Consider the following 20,615-nt stretch of genomic DNA (forward strand, 5'->3'; position numbering starts at 1 on the left):
TCGTGTGAAATGAGTCTGTTTCTCAGCGCTGATAATATCAAATCATTAGTCTGCCCGGTCCTCTCTTTTTTGTCTCCGCATTTATTCTTTTTTTTGCTTTATACCGTTTTTCTTTCGTTCGATTCCGGCATGCGTGGCGGACTGCAATTTCATAAGGATACCCAGTTTCAACTGTCGTTCTCTTAGGTCTGTCATTGCAAATAGTCTTGCGGTGGTCTGGAGTCGAACACATGAGCACTTAGATCACTGAAGGGCATTAATTTGACGCTGTGAGGAGACAGAGGGCACACTTGTTGACATGTATGTATGTATGTATGTATGTATGTATGTATGTATGTATGTATGTATGTATGTATGTATGTATGTATGTATGTATGTATGTATGTATGTATGTATGTATGTATGTATGTATGTATGTATGTATGTATGTATGTATGTATGTATGTATGTATGTATGTATGTATGTATGTATGTATGTATGTATGTATGTATGTATGTATGTATGTATGTATGTATGTATGTATGTATGTATGTATGTATGTATGTATGTATGTATGTATGTATGTATGTATGTATGTATGTATGTACGTACGTACGTACGTACGTACGTACGTACGTACGAGGCACGAGTCTAGTTGATCTCGCTGAGCATTGACTAAAAGTTTTGAACAATGGCAGCCCGACTTACCTCCGAGGAGCGACTTACAGCAGCTGCTCGGACTTAACATTAGTGTCACCTAGTTTAAGTTCCGAAGTCCAGTGGTTCACGGACACTGAAACGCATTGCAGCGACCATATTCCTACGTAGATGACTATCATAAGACTCGACAGTTCTCTCTACCATGTGCTCTCAATACAGACTGGCAAGTGTACCGAATTTCGATCGAGGAAAAGTGCTGACACGACCATCCCGAGTCCATCGAAGACGGGATCATACAAGCTCTGCAGGCTATAAGATCTACAAGACGCACAGATTTCGACCAAGAATTGGAGAGGCTTCGGGTGATCCGCCGGTGGGCCGAGAGAGGATATAGGCGTACTAAGTCCATTTATGACCTGAGGGAAGCCCGACGCACACAGAAGGAAGTTCAGCATCAGATTAAGAAACATCAGGACCAACGAAGGAAGTGGTTCTGCGAACTGCTGGACCCTCGCAAGCCATTATCCGCCGTGGGGAGAACTCTTCAGGGTCTTCGCTCACCTTCACAACACACAACAACGTCGTCCCTTCAGAGCGCTGGCTCTACATCAAAGTCGTCCAGAGCTTGAGTCGCGGGAGAATTTTGTGCGAAAGTTACTGGCGACTTCGTTCTGCTGGCTGACTTCTCGCTACATCACGTTCCCGTCTCGATAGATCAAAGTATGGAAGTGCGTTTCTCTGTGGAAGAACTGCAAGCGGCCTTGGCTGCGTGCAGGCATTCGTCATCACCCCGTCCTGGTGGGGTTACCTACGCTGCCTTAAGGCACCTAGGATCAACAGCAGAACGTTGTCTTCTGGATATCTTCAATCAATCTTGGCGTGACGGCAAAGCCCCCGACGATTAGAAGTGTAGACGAGTGGTGCCTCTACTCAAGCCTGGGAAGTCTCCACTAGACCTTACATTGTACCGGCTGATTGCACTTGCGAGTTGCATCGGTAAGGTCATGGAGAGGATCTTGCTGACACGTATGGAATGGTACTTCGAATGCTATAACATCTACCCTGAGGCTATGGCTGGTTTTCGACGTGGACGGTCTTGAATTAACACCGTCATTGATCTCGTGACCTCCGTGCAGCAACAAAATGTTATGAAGCACCTCTCCGTGACACTCTTCTTAGACGTAAAAGATGCCTACGACAATGTATTCCATGAAGCCATTCTCGAAGCTCTTGAGACTGCAGAACTTGGAGGCCGCGTCTTCAAGTGGATTAGGAGCTGTCGCTCACGGAAATCTGTGTTTATCCTTGCAGAAGATGGCCCTACCAATAGATATATCTCCAGTCGTGGTGTCCCCACAAGGCGGAGTGAACAGCCACACTCTTTTCAACTTCGTTCTAGTTGGGCTCGCCGAAACGCTAGCACAGATTGCTTATGTCTCGCTGTACGCTGACGATATTTGGATCTGGGCGTCCGGCGTGACAAGTGCGCGCTAGAATACAGAAAGTGGCAACCCTCATAGCGTCATACCTTCGCCGACCCCCCAAGGTCTGCAAATTTCTACAGAAAAATGTGCGCTGGTGGCATTTACATGAAAACCGACGTCTTTCTACCCGGCGTGTATCGAGGGCCAGTCAGTTGAGCACAAGAAAGCTCACAGGATCTTATGCGTTATTGTGGATCGTGACCTCACCTGGAGTCCCCATGTCTCACAAATGTAGAAAAAAAACTCATTTGTATTGCGAATATGTTCCAATTCGTATACAGCTGGAATATTGTGGCGACCGCCCGTCCGTGCGCTCCATGTTGAAGCTACACACGACACTTTTTCTCAGATTTTTGCGATACAGACTTCCTGTTGTGTCCAACACATGCAATACTAAACACCTTGCACTACAACGCGTACAAGGCCATGCACTTCAGACATGTCTAGGTCTCCCGAGATGTTATTCGACAGCTGCAACCATTGTCACTCTACGGGAGCACCCGATCACCACTTATATCGTTGGTGAGACGCTAAGAGCGCACATTCGACACCTTTGACGGCTACGATGCCACCATTTAGCCGATTTGCCAGTGCGAAGACCGCAGGCTACGTTCTGTGGTATTGTGATGAGACAACACGACTCGATACCATCTGGCTTCGAGCCTGAGAAACGCCCAACATCGGCATTGTGTGTCTCCGGCAAATTCACGTGGGCCACTAAATTCTTGAGATTGCAAAGAAGTCAGATTTCTCACCGCTAGCCATGAAGCAGCTGTCTCTGCTTCTCCTCAACGAGTCTTATTTTGACCGCATACACATTTACACGGACCAATCAGCTCTACTGGAGCAGTAGTTGTTCCATCAGACGCCATCTCTTTGCGATTTAAATATTCGCACAATACGACGTATACAGCAACAGAGCTTGCGGCCCGTCAAGGTACATTCAAGCACGAGCTTCAGCAGCCACCAGCCATTATCTGCGATTCTAAAACAGTCCTACAAACTCTGCAGTTTGCCCTGCGTCATGGGTTACACGAGCAGCTAGAGTACGAAATAAGTCACGCTAGTCATCACGCGTTGGAGAAAAGCCACGACATTGTATTTCAATGGTTGGCGAGCCATTGCGGAATTGTCGGCAATGACAACGCAGATGGTTTCGCGTTCAGCTCATCAAAAACATCAGCGGGTTCCTATAGCACTTTCAAGAACTGATGCTGCGTGGAAACTTCGAACACTTGCTCGCCGCATCACACTTCCACTACGGAATTCACCGGGTTTCACCAACTCACGCTTGCAATCTCTCGAGCCCAACTTGAGACTTCGCCTGCCACGTGGACTCTCCCGTGGCGAAACAACTTTACTGTGTGTATCGCATGTGGCTGGGCGTTGCATTTACCAATGCTTATTCATTCCTAAGAGGGATGGCCAACAGTGCGGCGTACAACTTGTGTGGGTGCGATGAAACTCTAGAGCACCTCCTGTACCACTGCCCATCCTTTGACACTCAAGGACGTACTCTAGAAACTAAACTCAACCTGCTAGATAATAGAGCGCTCTCGGAAGAAATGATCCTTGGACCATGGCCTACGCATTTTTGCATGCAAAAGGCCACAAAAACTATTTCGCCCTTCGCGAAGGATACCGGATTGTATGAACGCTTGTGATAGTGGAGATTCCTCTGCGACTGACTGTGAATTACTGACTATTATTCTTTTCTTTTCTCGCCCTATCTATTCTTCCCCTTTCGCCCTCCCCAAGTGTAGGGTAGCCAACCGGACACGTCATTGGTAAACCTCCGCACCTTTCCCTCTTCGTCTCTCTCTCTCTCGCTCCATCCGAGAAAGATAATGTGTCACTCTCTCGAGACCCGGTTCCATCCCTTCTTTACAGCGTGGGCCTGAGCAACGGTACGTCGTCCCTGACCGGCACCAGCACGGGCAGCGCAACCAGCCGGTTGACCGAGCTCATGTCCGCTGGCCTAGGAGGAGGCGCCGGGACCGCGTCACCGTCCCGCGGAAGCAGCGGCGGCAGCGTCTCCACCGGTGGCAGCAGCAGCAGCATCGGAGCGAGCGGTTCTTCGGGGACCGCCGGCGGGGGCAAGGCGCTCAGGTTCACGCTGGAGCAGGTGGCCTGCCTGTGCGAGGCCCTGCAGCAGGCGCGCAACCTGGACCGCCTGGCCCGGTTCCTCTGGTCGCTGCCCCCGGGTGACCTGCTCCGCTCGGACGAGGCGGTGCTGAGGGCGCAGGCGGCCGTGGCGTTCCATCGAGAGAATTACAAGGTGATCATCATCATCAGCAGCATGGTTACGCCCACTGCATGCCAAAGGCCTCTCCCATACTTCTCCAACAGCCCCGGTCATGCACTAATTGTGGCCATGCCGTCCCTGCAAACTTATTAATCTCATCCGCCCACCTAACTTTCTGCCGCCCCCTGCTACGTTTCCCTTCCCTTGGTCTCCAGTCCGTAACCCTTAATGACCATCGGTTATCTTCCCTCCTCATTACGTGTCCTGCCCATGCCCATTTCTTTTTCTTGATATTTTTTTTGGGGGGAGGGGGGTCGCGATGGTTACACCGCGTCAGTGGTGTCTGTGTGTAATTACGTGTCATGTCCACGCGACGCGCGATTTTTACGTTCGATAACACCGTCCCCGTAGAAAAATACCCACACACCTGCTACCGTAATTCTATATGGTCATATGGGTTTGTATAGGAACATGCAAGCTTTCATATAAGAACCCATGTGATCATACAGGATTATGGACTCTGGCCACATTGGCTACACGTGATTTTTCGATAGAGATATCATATGCGCTGTTGGCAGCTTTTTTTTTTTTTCGAAATAATGTCCCAAGTTTGCAGCACAAAACAAACCATCTTTCAGTTAACGTCGCTAACTAGAGAAAATGACCATGACTTGCTTAAGAGTTCTGTCTTTATTCGGTTTCCATTTTTAATAGACGTATTCCTTTTTTTAAAACTGCAGCTTCCAATTATCGCAGTGGCGTGTCAGAGGTTTGAATGGGGAAAAGCGAAAACAACAATCAATTTTCTAAAACGGCATGTTTTCCCATGAAAAGCAGCTTTAATGCACTCAGATGGCTAGCTAGCAACCTGTTTGGTACATCTTTACAAGGAGCAGAAATTTGAGGCGCGTATGTCTCCCTTCTAATAAGATGAGGACGAGGCGATAAGGAGGATGAGGATGATGGGGAGGATGAAAAGGAACAAAGGAGAGGTAGGGAGGTCAACCAGACGTTAAACATCGTTAGTCTCCCTTGAGGAATTGGCGCAGGGCATTTCGCTGGCAATATGCGTCACTGTAAAGCAAATGAGAAAGCAGCTGATACAAAAGGTTATTAAAACTCGCTAAGTTTAACGAATTTATTGCTAAGTTATATTAAAGATACGCTCGGTCGTACGACCAACAGTGTGGCAAACAACAATGAGCCTCAGTCTAGAGAAAACGTTTCGACAATGGGAATCGTCTTCGTCAGGGCTGCCTCAATCCGAAGCCAGCGTTTCGACAGAGGGACTTGACGTTGTTAAATCGGCTTGCCTCCTTTAAACTGATGCACAGGTGGGACCTGGTTCGGCTGCCTGTCGGCAACTAAAAGTCCAGGTGAACGAGACAGACAACGATGGCGAGCTCTTGAATGGGCGATGCGGACGAAAAACAAGAAGATATCTCGCCAAGAAATTATAAAGAAGACTGATAGCGGTAATCGGGAGATTTACTTTCGATAATTAAATTTTGTTAGAAGAAAAGATATAGGTCACTGCCACAATTGCAGGTAACGAATCGCATGCAATTAGCTACTCGTAGTCAGCTACGTTTTTTGGTGATCTTGTAATTTAAGGGTTACTTCGTTTACTCGGTAACGCTCACTTTAATTGAATTACATTTTTTTCGGTAACCAAAAACGTGTAACCCATTACATTTTTCAGCTTTCGACGCTTCAATTTGGAGAGAACTGTACAGCCTTCAAAGGGGTGAAAACATGTATATGGGTTACGTCCGTTACAGCTTCATCCATCCTCAAGTGCGCCGCCTGTTGACGTCGTGCACGTTTCACGGCTGAAGCCATACTTCGCTCGCAGTTGTTCACCTACCATGCACCGAGGCGGCGCTTCAGGATACGGGAGTCCTGTTAGGGAAGCATAAAGGAAGAGAGAGGAAGAAGATGGCGAGGCGCTGGCTGCTGCGTGTTGTTGTACTTTGTACACGCATTGTAAATTCAGTCTTATACTTCCAACATACCCGTAACATTATCAACAATTTCAGTAAACCAGTTTTTTGTTACCGCGCAATTTTAGCAAACGACCCTTGTCTGACCGATTTTAAACACCCCTCATGTCAGGAACTAGTAACGCCATTGTAACTTAACTCGGGACAAAAAAAAAAGTGGGACTCCTAATCCTCCTCCTCCGCTCCACACTCTCCATTGACCCGAATAGCCTACCGGACAATCCGGGCACTCAGCCATACTGGGACGCGTCGGCTATGCCTGACCAACTGGGGCCAAACATACGATCCCGACCCGCACACTACTGAATACAATGAAATCCCACCGGTGCACATGGCCCAAGTCGTTGGCAACAACCGCGAATCCACCTTACACAGGCATCTTCGCGGTTACCTGTCAATGAGACCAGAAACCCGCTACACACCTACCCAGTAGTACCCAATGTCTCGGGTCAAAGGGACACCACTGCGGTGATGTTACAAAGGTTTAAAGCTCCATATATCTGTACTAGTACGAACTTATATGTATTCCCATTTTGCTTCGCAATAAAAATACACATAAAGTAATCATTAAGGACACGCGGATGCACATGGACACGGAGACCGAAGCAAGCAAATACGACCGTGTGGAACAAGCATCTCTTGTTTTCTTACTCAACGCGTGCTATGGTCTGCGTGGAGGCACATTTAAGCCCCAACACAGGTGCTAGGTGAAGCGCTCCGTCGTATTTAGAGCCGGTATATTCTAAAGAAATAGGGACAATCTTCCTAGGTCTGGACACATCATTTAGACGAATATGTCGTATGCTGTCAATCCAAAGAGAGCATATCGAGTTAGCAGGCTGGGCACCGTAACGCTTAATCGATTGTAAAGGCTAACGCTTACACAGTGATTCAGGCAATCGCTGACATCGTCATAGGGTGCGCCTGAAAACGTGCGTTATTCTTCCTGTTGGTCACAGCATCTGTTACTGCTCATTGGCTGTAATACTGTATGACTGCGCCACGGCTGCTTGGAACTTATTTACGTACCCGCCGTGGTTGCTCACTGGCTACGGTGTTAGGCTGCTGAGCACGAGGTCGCGGTATCGAATCCCGGCCACGGCGGCCGCATTTCGATGGGGGCGAAATGCGAAAACACCCGCGGTACTTAGATTTAGGTGAATGTTAAAGAACCCCAAGCGGTCAAAATTTCCGGAGTCCTCCACTACGGCGTGCCTCATAATCAGAAAGTGGTTTTGGCACGTAAAACCCCATAATTTATTTTTAGGGCTAAATAATATCCAGCTGTACGTTAAATTACCTTGCGAATTTGGCCACCTTTTCAAAAAAAAGAGTGAACGTTGGCTGGCGTATGGTACAATTAGTCGTTCAAGTCCAAACATCTAACGAGTGAAGAGCGCCGGGAGGAGGTCCACCGCATGTGGGTCGATGAATGTGAGCGGCGCTTCTGTGTCTCGATAGCGATGACCAATTCGTGGGGAGGGAAGGGCGAGGGAGGGAACTTGTAGCAAATGGTGGGCTTAGCCCGGGGATCGAGGGCGGCAATCACTTCCGCCAAAGCATCGCTTACCACGTCACTGCCGTACGTCACCGCTTGGCCCCGAAACAAGTCTTTCTTTGGAATTATTACGAGAGAAGACTTGAAGCTTCTGTGCTAGCCACAACTCGTCCTTCTGGGGACGCACACTGTGGCAGGCACGCATCCGGAAGGTCATTCTTTTGCACGTTGTCAAGTGGAGCACCGTTTTCATCTCGGTATCTTAGGCAGGACAAACAGAAAGTGTTCCGTGTCTTCCGTACCTCCGCATGTAATACAGTTTGTACAATCAATATGCCCAGTCTTAAGTAACCGTGTTGGTGTACTCGCAGATCCTATTTTATGAGCCCCCCCCCCCCCCCCCCCCCCGCTTCAAGGGGGTTCGTACATTGTAACACAGCCCTTCTCTAGAGCGTGCGCATCGATCGCATTTTCAGTGTCGTTGCAGATATCTTTACAAGAACACGAGATAAGACTATCAGAGGAAATTTTTAAAGCAATCCTTAATGAAAAGGGGGTGCAGAGGGGCGTATTGAAATAGCCAGTCTAGCTGGTTCTATTTGCTGTATTTGTGCAATGTTAATAAAAGTAGGGTAGAAAGCAACGTGAAAGTAACCGATTACGTTTGTCTTTTTAGTAAATATTCAGTTACTTTTGTGGGACTGTAAAAGGTAACCATAATCAATAAGATTTTTGGAACAAGTAATTGTATTTGTAATTGGTTACCTCTATTTTGTAACGCGTACAAATCAGATCATCGCATATGTATTGGTAGTGGGAGTTCTGCTGTCAGCGGTAGAATACGAAATTACGCCAAGAGCGTAGCTACAACGCTTCTTTCCACGGCCCCGCAGGAGCTGTATAGCATCTTGGAGAGCCACAACTTCGACTCCAAGTACCACAACGAACTGCAGCAGATGTGGTACAAGGCGCACTACAGGGAGGCCGAGAAGATACGTGGTCGCCCTCTGGGAGCCGTCGACAAGTACCGGCTCCGGTGAGCCCCTATACCTCCCCTCCCCCCCCCCCTCTCCTTGGTTACATGGTGTTATACCGGTCATTGGCCTACAGAGGCATCCATGCGGTGGCCCCCCAAGGATCCGTTTAATTTAACAGGGCGCTAGGAAGGCTATAAGTAAGCTACAAGCCCGCCACTTATGAAAGACGGGAGCTCGATTTTGCTTAAAAAAAGCGTTGGCAGGAACTGGGAGTGTGAGCGGATGGAATCGAGAGTAAATAGGTTGCATTGTTTACAGGGAAAGATAAAATAAAACCTACTACTTTCAGCGATTCTTCTCGTGCTTAAACTCCTAGCTACAACAGTATAGCAGGGTGTCACAGGAAATACCGCCATCTTAATTGCTGGCTTTCCATCCAGCGGAATGCTGGAACTGTGCCAAGAAAACGCCTGGGCGTTGCTTCTTTACAGGCAAATCTTGTATCGCCCTCATCTTTCCAGAAATTATGAATGATGATGATTATGATAACGACGACTTCAAGAAGTGTGACGCGTATACCCGCTATCGACGAATTGACCAGGAAGCGGGCGGAGCTGGTACAAATGCTATAATAGCACAGTTTTCAAAAAAAAGAACAAACATTTTAAATTCGCGCAAAGTCGTACAGCTCCGTTTCGGTATATTTCCCGCTGCGGCTTCCGTCACACGTCATCAGAGGCCCAGCTTCTCGGAGTCGGCGTGGCATACACAGAACCCCGCGCAAATTGCCAAGTACGGAACTTGCTGGGTGCATAACGTTCGTTAAATCTTGGCCACTCCCATTTCGCAATTCAGCAGTGACGGCACCTTTGCCCTCTATAGAGCAAACCACTCGTAGAACGTCTTTTATTTATTTTTTCTCGGGTGAACATCACCACCAAATCATGCAAGTTTTGGGACAGTCTGTATAGACGTCTACATTTAGCTGGCAATATGCGCATTTAAATTTTCGAGTCGTCAAAAACGCAATGTGTATTACAATATACAAAATAAGAACACGAACAAAAACAAGAGCAAAGCAGTAAAAATTTCAGAATGCATTGCCTTCACATAACCGAAGACGATTCATTAGATATCGTTCATCACCATAAATATGGCGGGGGAGAAATTACAAGCACGCACAAGACAACGAAAAGTATAATTAGGATGCACGCATCTTCAACGGTAGCCGTCAAAAAAAGATTACCAAGGCCATGCAATAATTTTGTACAAGCGAAATGAACGTGCAGCTACTCAGCCTTCGAATTCGCTCAACGCAACCGTTTCGATGTAGATAAATTGATGACCTATAAAGGCCATAGTGTCCGAATGAAAGTGGAGCTACACAGTCTTGAAATTCGCTCAACGCACCCGTCTCGATGTAGATGCATCGATTACCCATAACGGCCATAGTGTCAGAATGAAAGTGGAGCTACACAGTCTTGAAATTCGCTCAACGCACCCGTATCGATGTAGATAAATTGATGACCTATAAAGGCCATAGTGTCCGAATGAAAGTGGAGCTACACAGTCTTGAAATTCGCTCAACGCACCCGTCTCGATGTAGATGCATCGATTACCCATAACGGCCATAGTGTCCGAATGAAAGTGGAGCTACACAGTCTTGAAATTCGCTCAACGCACCCGTATCGATGTAGATAAATTGATGACCTATAAAGGCCATAGTGTCCGAATGAAAGTGGAGCTACACAGTCTTGAAATTCGCTCAACGCACCCGTCTCGATGTAGATGCATCGATTACCCATAACGGCCATAGTGTCCGAATGAAAGTGGAGCTACACAGTCTTGAAATTCGCTCAAGGCACCCGTCTCGATGTAGATAAATCGATGACCTATAAAGGCCACAGTGTACGAATGAAAGTGGAGCTACACAGTCTTCAAATTCGCTCAACGCACCCGTCTCGATGTAGATAGATCGGTGACCCATAACGCCCATAGTGTCGCGTCTCTTCCCTGCCCGCAGTCGCAAGTACCCGCTGCCCAAGACCATCTGGGACGGCGAGGACACGGTGTACTGCTTCAAGGAGAAGTCGCGCATCGCGCTCAAGGAGTGCTACAAGGTCAACCGCTACCCGACGCCCGACGAGAAGCGCACGCTGGCGCACAAGACGGGCCTCACGCTGACGCAGGTCAGCAACTGGTTCAAGAACCGCCGCCAGAGGGACCACGCACCGCACCGCAGGGCGTGAGTGGACACTGTCTATCATCTATCTAGCTTGAGCCCCTACCTGCTCGGGCAGTGAGTTCAATACGGTTTTTTCCGGCGACGAATACTCAATTAACATTCGAAACTTGGAGGCTGCAGGCTACCTGCTCGGGCAGTGTGTTTGCTGCGGTTATTTCCGGCGACGAATACTCAATTAACATTCGAAACTTGGAGGCTGCAGGCGATGGCTCTGAGTGGTGCTCCAATACTCGCCGTAGAGGGACTGAGTAAACGGCGTAGCCTACAGCGGCTAACGCAGGTCTCGTTCGAGTCCGTAAAAGCAGGCGGCTTTGCGAAGACAGATCCATAATCAGGAGCAGTTATAAGCATTTTGCTGCCTAAAACAAGGTGACAGCTAAGTAGTGCATTAGGGCTTTCTTGTGCTAAGCTTACAGTAATCAATGTAGTGAATTCTTTATGCTCCCATGCACAAAGTCTGTACAAAATGTAGCTACAATACTTTCGTTTTATCTTATTTCTTCGTATCTTTTGCCGATCTTGGTTGCGTTTACCGACGCGAGATGGTGTCAAATCACACATAAGTGTCAAAAGGCGTCATGTCGACTGTACGCTGCCAGAATCACCCATCACGCTCGGCGTTCTCAGCCCATCAGAAAGAGAAAGACAGAGAGCGCGCAGCCTGCCTGCGAGCCAATCAGAGCTGACGAGATGGAGAATTTGACAATACGGCGGAACTTGACAGTCTCTAGGAGCAGAGCTGCCACCCCATGCAATACGTGTGTTCGAATCTGCCTCCTCATAGTTCAAAGTAGACTGGCTTCTATGGTGGCAAAAATTGGAGCAGACTCTCTGTTGGCTTGCTTTCGTCAATGCTCCGCGCCACGATCACAGCGGGTCGCGGTGAATGCTCACTGCGTCCGAATATGTTTCGATGTCCTTACACATACGAATGGGGATTTTAAAACGCAAGTGCACATGAAGCTCGTTAGTACAAATCTTTTTGGGGTGTTGTCCTGAACCTTCTCGTAACCTGTTTATTACTGCTAGCGCAGAGTTACATACCTAATATTTCGTAGGTCCTCACGTACGAGGTTTGCCGGGCAGCATTGCTTACATCGTGTAAGGAAAATAAAACAAGAAATTAAGTTGTAGTTCACAAAGCGAGTTCCGAGGGTGGTTCGTGGAAAAAGAGTGTAAAACATGCTTCAATACTAGTTCGGATAAATATCATTGAACATATTGAAAGCGCTCGTTATCCTAACTGTTCAACACAACCTGCCGGAGTTCCTTTTCGAATCTCTAGCGCCTTTAGGCATGGCGTTCTCGTTATGTAAACTAGCGGATAAAGACGACGAACACAGCTATTTGACACCATAATGCTTCTTGGGCCAACGGTATTTGGTAGTTGAGAATGTTCTTACGTTATACACATTCAGACACGAATTCAATGAGGAGTTATTGTTGCCAATTTGTGAGCAGGATGGCTCAAGCGGGTGGTGTGTCTCCTGACTTTATACTTGCCCAAATTGAATCAGGGGAAGTAGAACAAAAAGCATGTTTTTTTGAAACAAACCGCGCCAGACATTTGTTAATGACTGCTCGGTGCATTGTCGCGCAACTATGAATTACGACGCCCATCCAACGACGTATATCACCTTTACGTTTGCGGAGAGATAAAATGGTCACAGAGAAAGCAGACCGAAAAGAACTGGCCGGCAAGTACCACAAGCAGGGGATCAATGCCTCCCTGCTCTGTAATGAGAAATGTGCAGGCGCGAGCAAAAAACCTGGAAATGACAGATGCCACGAAAAATAGATTTTTTTTTCTTCGCACTCATTGCTTACGGGCTGGAATCAAGGTGTGCAGCCTACAAGTGTTCGTTCGACCAATGCATTGGGTTTTGGCAATTCCACGTTGCGCAGCTGTGCTAGAATCAGTCTAATTCCTGATGACGTGGGGACTAGACTTGTGCGGCTGACTGTGCATACAATAGGTAGTGATTAAAGAAAAAAAAAAGAACGACTCGCAACGAATAAGGAGGACAACTATGGAAGACGCACTTACATTACACAAAACGCTGTGGACATCAACGTCGGGCATATAATCCGCAAGTTCGAACAAATTTACGCAGCACCGTTGGTCAAAATGTTTATACTATGTGGGGAAGTCTAAGTGCGTCGCTTTCAAGAACACATACGAGCCACACATAAGAAACAACAGCAACAAAAGAATAGAACCCGCCGTTTGAGTGGTCGTAGTACATAAAGAAGTGCCAAGAGGATGGGAGCTGTTGTTCCGCTGAAGAACAAGCTTGTCGACTTCGATGTGTAAACGGGAACACCTCGACGATAGCGTGAAGCCGTAATCTCTGACGTCAGTGTAGTGTTTTTCGGCGTGTCAGGTCGATGCGATGCGGGGGGGGGGGGGGGAAGGGGGTCGCACTGGCGTTTACGCGAGCTGCTCACCGCGGAGTATCTGTAACGCAGTGGAAGCTGCACGACGGTAAGATCGTGGGACTCGGGTATTTACGAGGCACGCACCTCGAGCTGTTGGCCACCGCGTTATGGCGCATTGGAGAGGCGCGGCCGCGTAGTTGGTTTCCCTCGCCAGTTGCACGACACCCACAGCCCAGCGGCTGTCGACACTTCACCGTTCCGGAGGAAGAAAATGTAAACATCGCTGATACTGTACACCCCTGGACGTATATATAAACGCGAGACCATTAGGAACGAGGCAGCCAAGCAGGACCTTCTACAGAAAGAGGCTTTCCGTGTGCCATAGCTGGTCTTGAGCTAACTGTTTAGTTTCGGAAGGTGCACCTCTTGGCACGACTTGGCAGGCTCGAAGCGAAAGTGGTTCGGGATTTGCTGCAGTGGTTGTTGGGGCCTGTGTTTACATAGCGCCCCGGCTGCTCATGCGGGGGAAAAAAGAATTCTACGATATCAACCGCTGTCCTCGGTTTGCGCCCGCTACCACGATCGTCGACTTTGGTACAGGAATGTAGGCGCATGTTCCGCTATATTGCAGAGTGAGCTCAACAGTCCCGTCCCCGATTTAACAAAACAACACTCCGGTGCGTGCCATCTGATTTACGGCTCTCTGTCGGCAACGGACACTTGTAAGGGAGAGACCACTGCGGTTACTGAGGTTTCTTCGTTTTTCTATTATCGTTTTGCATCTCTCTCTGTTTTTTTCCCTGCGTTCGGAGAGGAGTGGGTCGTGGACGTAGTGCGAAGTTTATCTTCGCGCCTGCGTATACACAGCATGTCAACGCGCACCTTTGCCTCGCTATAGTTGAGTAGCGGGTGGTCCCTTCTCGTCTTTCCTGCGCTTCGGGCTGAAAGCTCCACCGGTCGCGTGCGTACGAACTTGAGCAACTTCTTGCCGTGCTCATACAGAGCTATACATATGGCACCGTTGTTGACAGGCGTCCGACGGCGGTTGAGATTTTACCAGCTTCTGATAGCTAGGCCCCAGTTCCCACGGCGTTCACGCAGGTTGCTATGCACGAGAATCGAGGGTTCGACTGCCGACGACCACATTTTTTTTTCCCCGCGGGGCCCTTCAAAGCAAAGAACTCTCGCCCATATATATAGCCTGGCTTGCGCGCACGTAAACAAATCCTCACGGCGCGATGAAAATTAATTTGCAGGACCGCATCGCGGCGCCTTTCTCAGTCAATGTGTCGCGCTTTGGGCCGTTCAAACTCATTAACCCATTTATGTGTACCAGCGGGACCGTATGCGGTCTCGTTGCAACACACACTGCTTCGAACACATTTCGATTTATTGGGATCCAGGATCCAGCCCCGGTTGTCGAAGCGTTTGTGAGTTACTCTTTTTGCTCTCTTCCTTCTCCTTTTATTCCCTTTACCCCTTTCCCCAGCACAGGGTAGCCAGCCGGTATTTACACTGGCTAACCTCCGTGCCTTTCCTTCTCTTCGGTCTCTCTCTCTCTCTTTTGCATGCTAGAAAGCACGATACATGTATGTATTTTGGCTGTTGTATTTAGAAGCCCAAGAAGAAAAAAAGAAAACAGGCCCTCACACGCAGGAAGTGTCTCAGTGAATGCAGCGCTCTGGCGGTGAGTGAGATGTCATGGGTTTCACTCTCATTTGCATCGCTGCCGCACTCTGATAAAGGCAGCGTGTAAGAACAACACTCGTGTACCGTGCTTTAAGACGGTCGAAATTATTCCGAAGCCTTCCGCTATACGCTCCGTGCGTTGCTCTAGAACAATAGACCGCGTAACTTCAACTCACGGATCATACGGATACGAGTTCTATTCTTGAAATGGATGCTCAAACGCAACTGCACCCGCCGTGGTTGCTCAGTGGCTATGGTGTTGGGCTGCTGAGCACGAGGTCGCGCGATCGAATCCCGGCCACGGCGGCCGCATTTCGATGGGGGCGAAATGCGAAAACACCCGTGTGCTTAGTTTTAGGTGCACGTTAAAGAACCCCGGGTGGTCGAAATTTCCGGAGTCCTCCACTACGGCGTGCCTCATAATCAGAAAGTGGTTTTGGCACGTAAAACCCCATAATTTAATTAATGTTTTAAACGCAACTGCCACAGCGCTGTCAGCTGTCACCATTGGGCACGTTGATCTGTTTGTTTCCGTGCTTGTTGGTACACCGACCCCCGTTTCTCGCCCGCTTCAGTTACACTGATTTTCCGGTGATTGGGGTAAGCAGACCGGGCTGCTCGAGATAAGATAACGGGCTCAGACAGAAGATGCGAGGGATGGGGTTACTCTGTTGTGACAAACACTAAACACCGCTCCCTGCAAGCTGTGGGAACGCAGGCGTCGTCCTCCTGCTTCTGTTGTTTTTTTTTTCCCTGTTTCAGCCTGGCACATTGAGGAAAACCAGTGATAGCTGCGACCGATGTCACTCATTAACCTATTCTTGGGTCGACTAGAGAAAGAAAAATGCACTTTACATCGTACTCCATCATCATTATCCTCCTTTATTCATTAAATTCGTTAATTCACTTGTTCATTCGTTATCGTAGACTTCATCGAAAATCTTAATTATCAATGCCCTCAGCAGCACTCTAACTTAAAGCGCCCCTCACCAGGCCGCATGGCAAATTTTGGTTATACCCAGGAAGTTGTTACGTGCCCTCCAAGGAGTGTTCTGCCAAGAGAATTTTTAAAATTGGTTCATTAATATCTGAGATAGAAATGTTCTAGTGCTGCGAATCCACGATTTCATGAGGCGAGCGTCACCGCCAACACAAACACGCTCTCCATTTGTCCCCGTGCAGCCTCCGCAAGCGAAATTCCTTCCCTGTGTTCTCACATACCGGAGCTGGAGGATCGCGTGACGCATACGTCAGGGGTCATTTTTTTTTTCTCTTGCTTTTTTGCTGCGCGGTACACTTTCGCAGGTGGTATCGCGCGCGATCTGTTGACGCATAGAGTTTCTCACTGTAACACCTAGAGGGTAATCTGGCGCCACCGTCTACGGGAGTTTCTTAAGTGGGCACCGTGCCGTCATGGGAATGGCGGTATATGTGTCTGCGAGGCTCGTGTTGGCTGGTGTTGTAAGAAGCTTCGTCTAAAACGTGGCTATGGCTACGCAAATAACGTGCTCTCAAAGTAAAATCTTCATAAAATGCTTCCATTCACGCATATTACATCTTTACTCACCCACAATGCTCGACCAAGCGAAGAAAAGCAAGAACAGACGTCCAACTGTTTCAAAGCGAGCGCGAACCTTGTCGTCTGTCCTCCAACTTTAGCGGCCCGCTGATACTTTTTACGTAACATGTAGTCGTACGCACAATAGCAAGTTCTCATAGCTAAACAAAACATGTTTTCGCGTAATAATAAAGCTAAAACAGCTTTTCACGTGCTGTTTTAGTAGAAAATGAATCATTGTGACAGACAGAACGGTACTTGCCAAGCGCGTCTTCAAGGTGTCCTGTCTCTACGAGAACGATGCCAATCCGAAGTCACAATATACCGGCATTCCCATGCATACCACAGAGCAGCAGCGCCAGATTTCCCATTAGGTAATGTAGTGAGAAACTCGATGTGTTGAGCTTGTCTCCTTTCGCGCAGCGCGCGATTTTGCGCGCTGTGCACGAGAACACCTGACTAGCGTTATAAGTCAATGCCACAGTCAGGAGCACAGAGGCAGACGCGAGCGGGTCAAAGAGCACGATCGCGCATTGAAACCTGGTAGAAAATGAAACATAGTTTCGTTTTCTGCGTGTGCGACTGCACGTCGTGGGAACAAGCAGACGACACGGAAGCACATCTCTCTTGCTACGGCAAGGAGTAAAACAGAGACTCGCAGACGTGCAGTTTGTAGTTTTTTTTTTAAATTCTTTCTCTAAACTTTAATTCGTCTATTGAAGCAAAAGATCAAACAAATAACTACTGTTGCCTTGAATAATTCTCGAAGTCACGTGTCACTGTGAGTGACGTCACAACAACACCATCTACGTAAGCGCACTTGCGCGATCGGCGTCAACTTCCCGGCTGGGAGCGCGTAGCCCGCGAGGAGAAGGGCCAACGCCGTTTTGTTTGAAATTTCAGCTCTTGGCAGACATGTACATGTAATACCTGGCAGACACGATCGTGAGGGCGCATTGCATGAACTGCGTTTGTCAGCTCAGAATGGCCAGACCTGGTAAGGAACCGATTAAGTTCTTTGCAGGACCAAGGCCTCTCCCTCGCCCTCTACTGTAGGTCATCCATATGTGCTCCTTTGCTACGTGAATAAAACATTCTGCACCAGCAAATTTTCGTTCCCTATCTTGTCGCCCCGCCCAATGCTCTGGGACCGGCGACTTCATCTTTTTTCTTACCTCGGCACCTTTTCTGCTGCCATATTGCCGACCACCGGTGACCTGTTCTGCCGTAATCTATGTCTTCAGGATATCGGTAAGCTGCGGTTCATGACTTCTGTGTCATGAACGCGGTCGTGTAGGCTCCAGCGCTTCTGGCCAAGCAAGCTCTTTGGTGCAAGCAAGCGCTTTCGGCCAAGCCCTTATCCTGAAACACGAAAGGAAACAGTTAGCCTCACCTTGAAAGTTGCATGAAGGCATGAAGGAAATACGTATCGGTTTCTGGGCCCAATAACGATTCCTCCTTGACCCGCAATCGAACGCGACACCACCGCATTTTAGAAGTCGTTGCTCTGTATCGACCGAACTGACGAGGAGACTTTCCCAAGGACTGAAGGTAGAAGTATGGCCGTCAAATTCAAGTCGTTCGGTTAGAATTTGTTAGTCATGTCCTCCTGCACGCTGTTTTGTATCGTTTTTCCTTATTCACCGTTTTTACACTTTTCGTTATCTCGCAGCCCTTTTGCCAGCTCTTTCTGGGGCGTAAAACTGCGTCAATTGATGATCAACACCCAGAAGGTAATTTTGTGAGTGATGTATTTGGAATATATAATAAAAAAATAAGACATCCTGATTATGTTCTCCAGAGAGCAGGAACTTTCGCACGATACAACCACTTTAGTGAGCGCCAGAGCCGAATGGTAGTGACCACATACACATTACCAACCGAATATTTGAAGCTCTGAAAGGTGTTTAAGGGAGACACAGCAATACAAACGAGGTCATGACCGCGTTCCTCGCCCAGTACGCTCAGGAATGCCGCTGATCAAGACAAATAAATTCTCATCTCCGAGCGTGATTCGTATACTCTCGGATTTCAGTTTACCTGCAAGTTGTTCTAACCCATGTTTCATGGTAGGTTTCTTTTTCTTGCTAATAAACATGCTCATCAATATATCCGACGAATGTTTTGCACATCACTTGATTACAAGAAGCGCACGCTATGCGACATGCTATGCTGAAGGGTCATGTTAAAAATTAAGGAAAATCGGGCAAGCAAACACAGGCAAGCATCTAAATATGGTAGCCACTCAGGAACGGGCTTCAACGCATCATCGACAGGAGCACCGAGTGACGTGGGTTCACAACGTTTGCCTTCTGAGAAGTTGTTCAAGGTGGGGCGTTATTACAGCCTTTGAAGCAAGAGTATTTCTTTTGAACACTCGCTCGGAGAACGTCAACAGTTCCGTTGAACTGGCAGAATAAATAGAGCGAACAAGTCACGCATCCTCGAAGAATTTGCGGCGAGGCAGTTAAGACATGTTGCGACATTGCGCGCGCTTCTCGGAAGACTATATAACCCTGAGTTGCAGGGAAACAATTTGTCATGTTGGCGCATGATCATTATCTACAAATGGTAATACGATCCATATACACGTCCTAGTATGGCATGTACGTGATAAGAGAGAGAAAGAAGTTTCATGATACGAAATGCCGAGAGGTCGGCCTGAGGTATATTCCTCTAGCCAGCTACTCGGCATTGGGGGAAGGGGAAGAGGGAAAGAAAGAGGGAAGAAAGAGGTGCATGATGGGTGACGATGACGGTACAAGGAAGGTATAGAACATATGTCATGCAATTTGCAATGCTCAAAGTCTGCAATCCAAGCCGGTAATATTTAAAAAGTTCAGTAATGCCTTGATGGCCTTGAAACTCGACTGAGAATCTGGCTGTACGTGATAAGGAATGCATAATGAATAAGGACTACAACTATATAATAAAGAATATCAGTCAACGATCATTTTCTATAAATACCGTAACATGGCGTCAACGCGTCGTAAATATTGCGTAGACGTGTTGTATGAAGTGCTTGTAGACTCTTAAAACAATCGCACCCATCGAGGTGCGTATTTGCCACACGAGGATAATCGTCATCTGTCTTGCTTGCGTTTCCTTTCTTGAAAACGCTGCGGTCGCTATATTCCTGTCGAGAATGCTCTGTCATGCTGATAACGCGCAAGCTGTTCTTGACTTGGAAGTACCGCGCTCGCAGCGTTATAAAAGGAAAAGCGGCCAGACAGATGATGATTACTGTTGCGTGGCAAATTACATCCCAAAGGGTGCAACTGTTTTTTAGAGTGAACACTTATAGGAGGCGACGTGGGCATCCCTCGGACATCGCCATTGCATCTCGTTCGCTCTGATAACCGAAGGTCCAGCAGTTTCGTTCTGATTAACCGAAACAAGAATTTAATCGTCCCCATAGCGTGTGCGGAGTTCACGCGAGTAGTTTTGCGACGCACTGCTATCGAGGAACTCCGAGCGGGACGATCTCTGTAGCTATGCGCGCGTCCGTCTGGCTGGCGCAGTCGGCTTTGGCTCGGCTTTGGCTCGCCTTGGTGTCGGGTTTCCTCGGCGCGCCGTCGCCGCCGCCTGGCAGGCATGCGCCCTCCGCTAGCGAGCGCCGAACTGAGCGTCACGGTGCAGTCCGTGCCATCGCGGTTTCGGGTTCCACCAACGCTCTTGCTTTTCTTTTTTTCTCTTTTACAGTTCTTCTTTCTGTTTTTCTTTCTTTGTTCGTTCTCTTTCGTGCATTCCTTTTTTTCCCCTCTTCATTCGGTCTCTCATTGATTCTTTCTTTCTTTCTTTCTTTCTTTCTTTCTTTCTTTCTTTCTTTCTTTCTTTCTTTCTGCCACTTTCTCCGACATCAATCCATTTCTCCTTTCGTCGCATTTCTCCACCGGG

At 48.0% G+C, this 20,615-nt stretch overlaps 1 protein-coding gene across 1 annotated transcript in view; it reads left to right on the forward strand.

The window, feature by feature from the left end:
- Positions 1-20,615, forward strand: part of LOC139047973 (protein sine oculis-like) — a 69,127-nt gene that overhangs the window by 16,928 nt on the left and 31,584 nt on the right. The window contains exons 3-5 of the mRNA XM_070522209.1: positions 4,015-4,402; positions 8,764-8,906; positions 10,871-11,092. Of these exons, the coding sequence (XP_070378310.1) occupies positions 4,015-4,402; positions 8,764-8,906; positions 10,871-11,092 (753 nt within the window). The remainder of the gene's footprint in view (positions 1-4,014; positions 4,403-8,763; positions 8,907-10,870; positions 11,093-20,615) is intronic.

This window comes from Dermacentor albipictus, chromosome 7 (assembly GCF_038994185.2).
Source record: "Dermacentor albipictus isolate Rhodes 1998 colony chromosome 7, USDA_Dalb.pri_finalv2, whole genome shotgun sequence".
NCBI lineage: Eukaryota > Metazoa > Arthropoda > Arachnida > Ixodida > Ixodidae > Dermacentor > Dermacentor albipictus.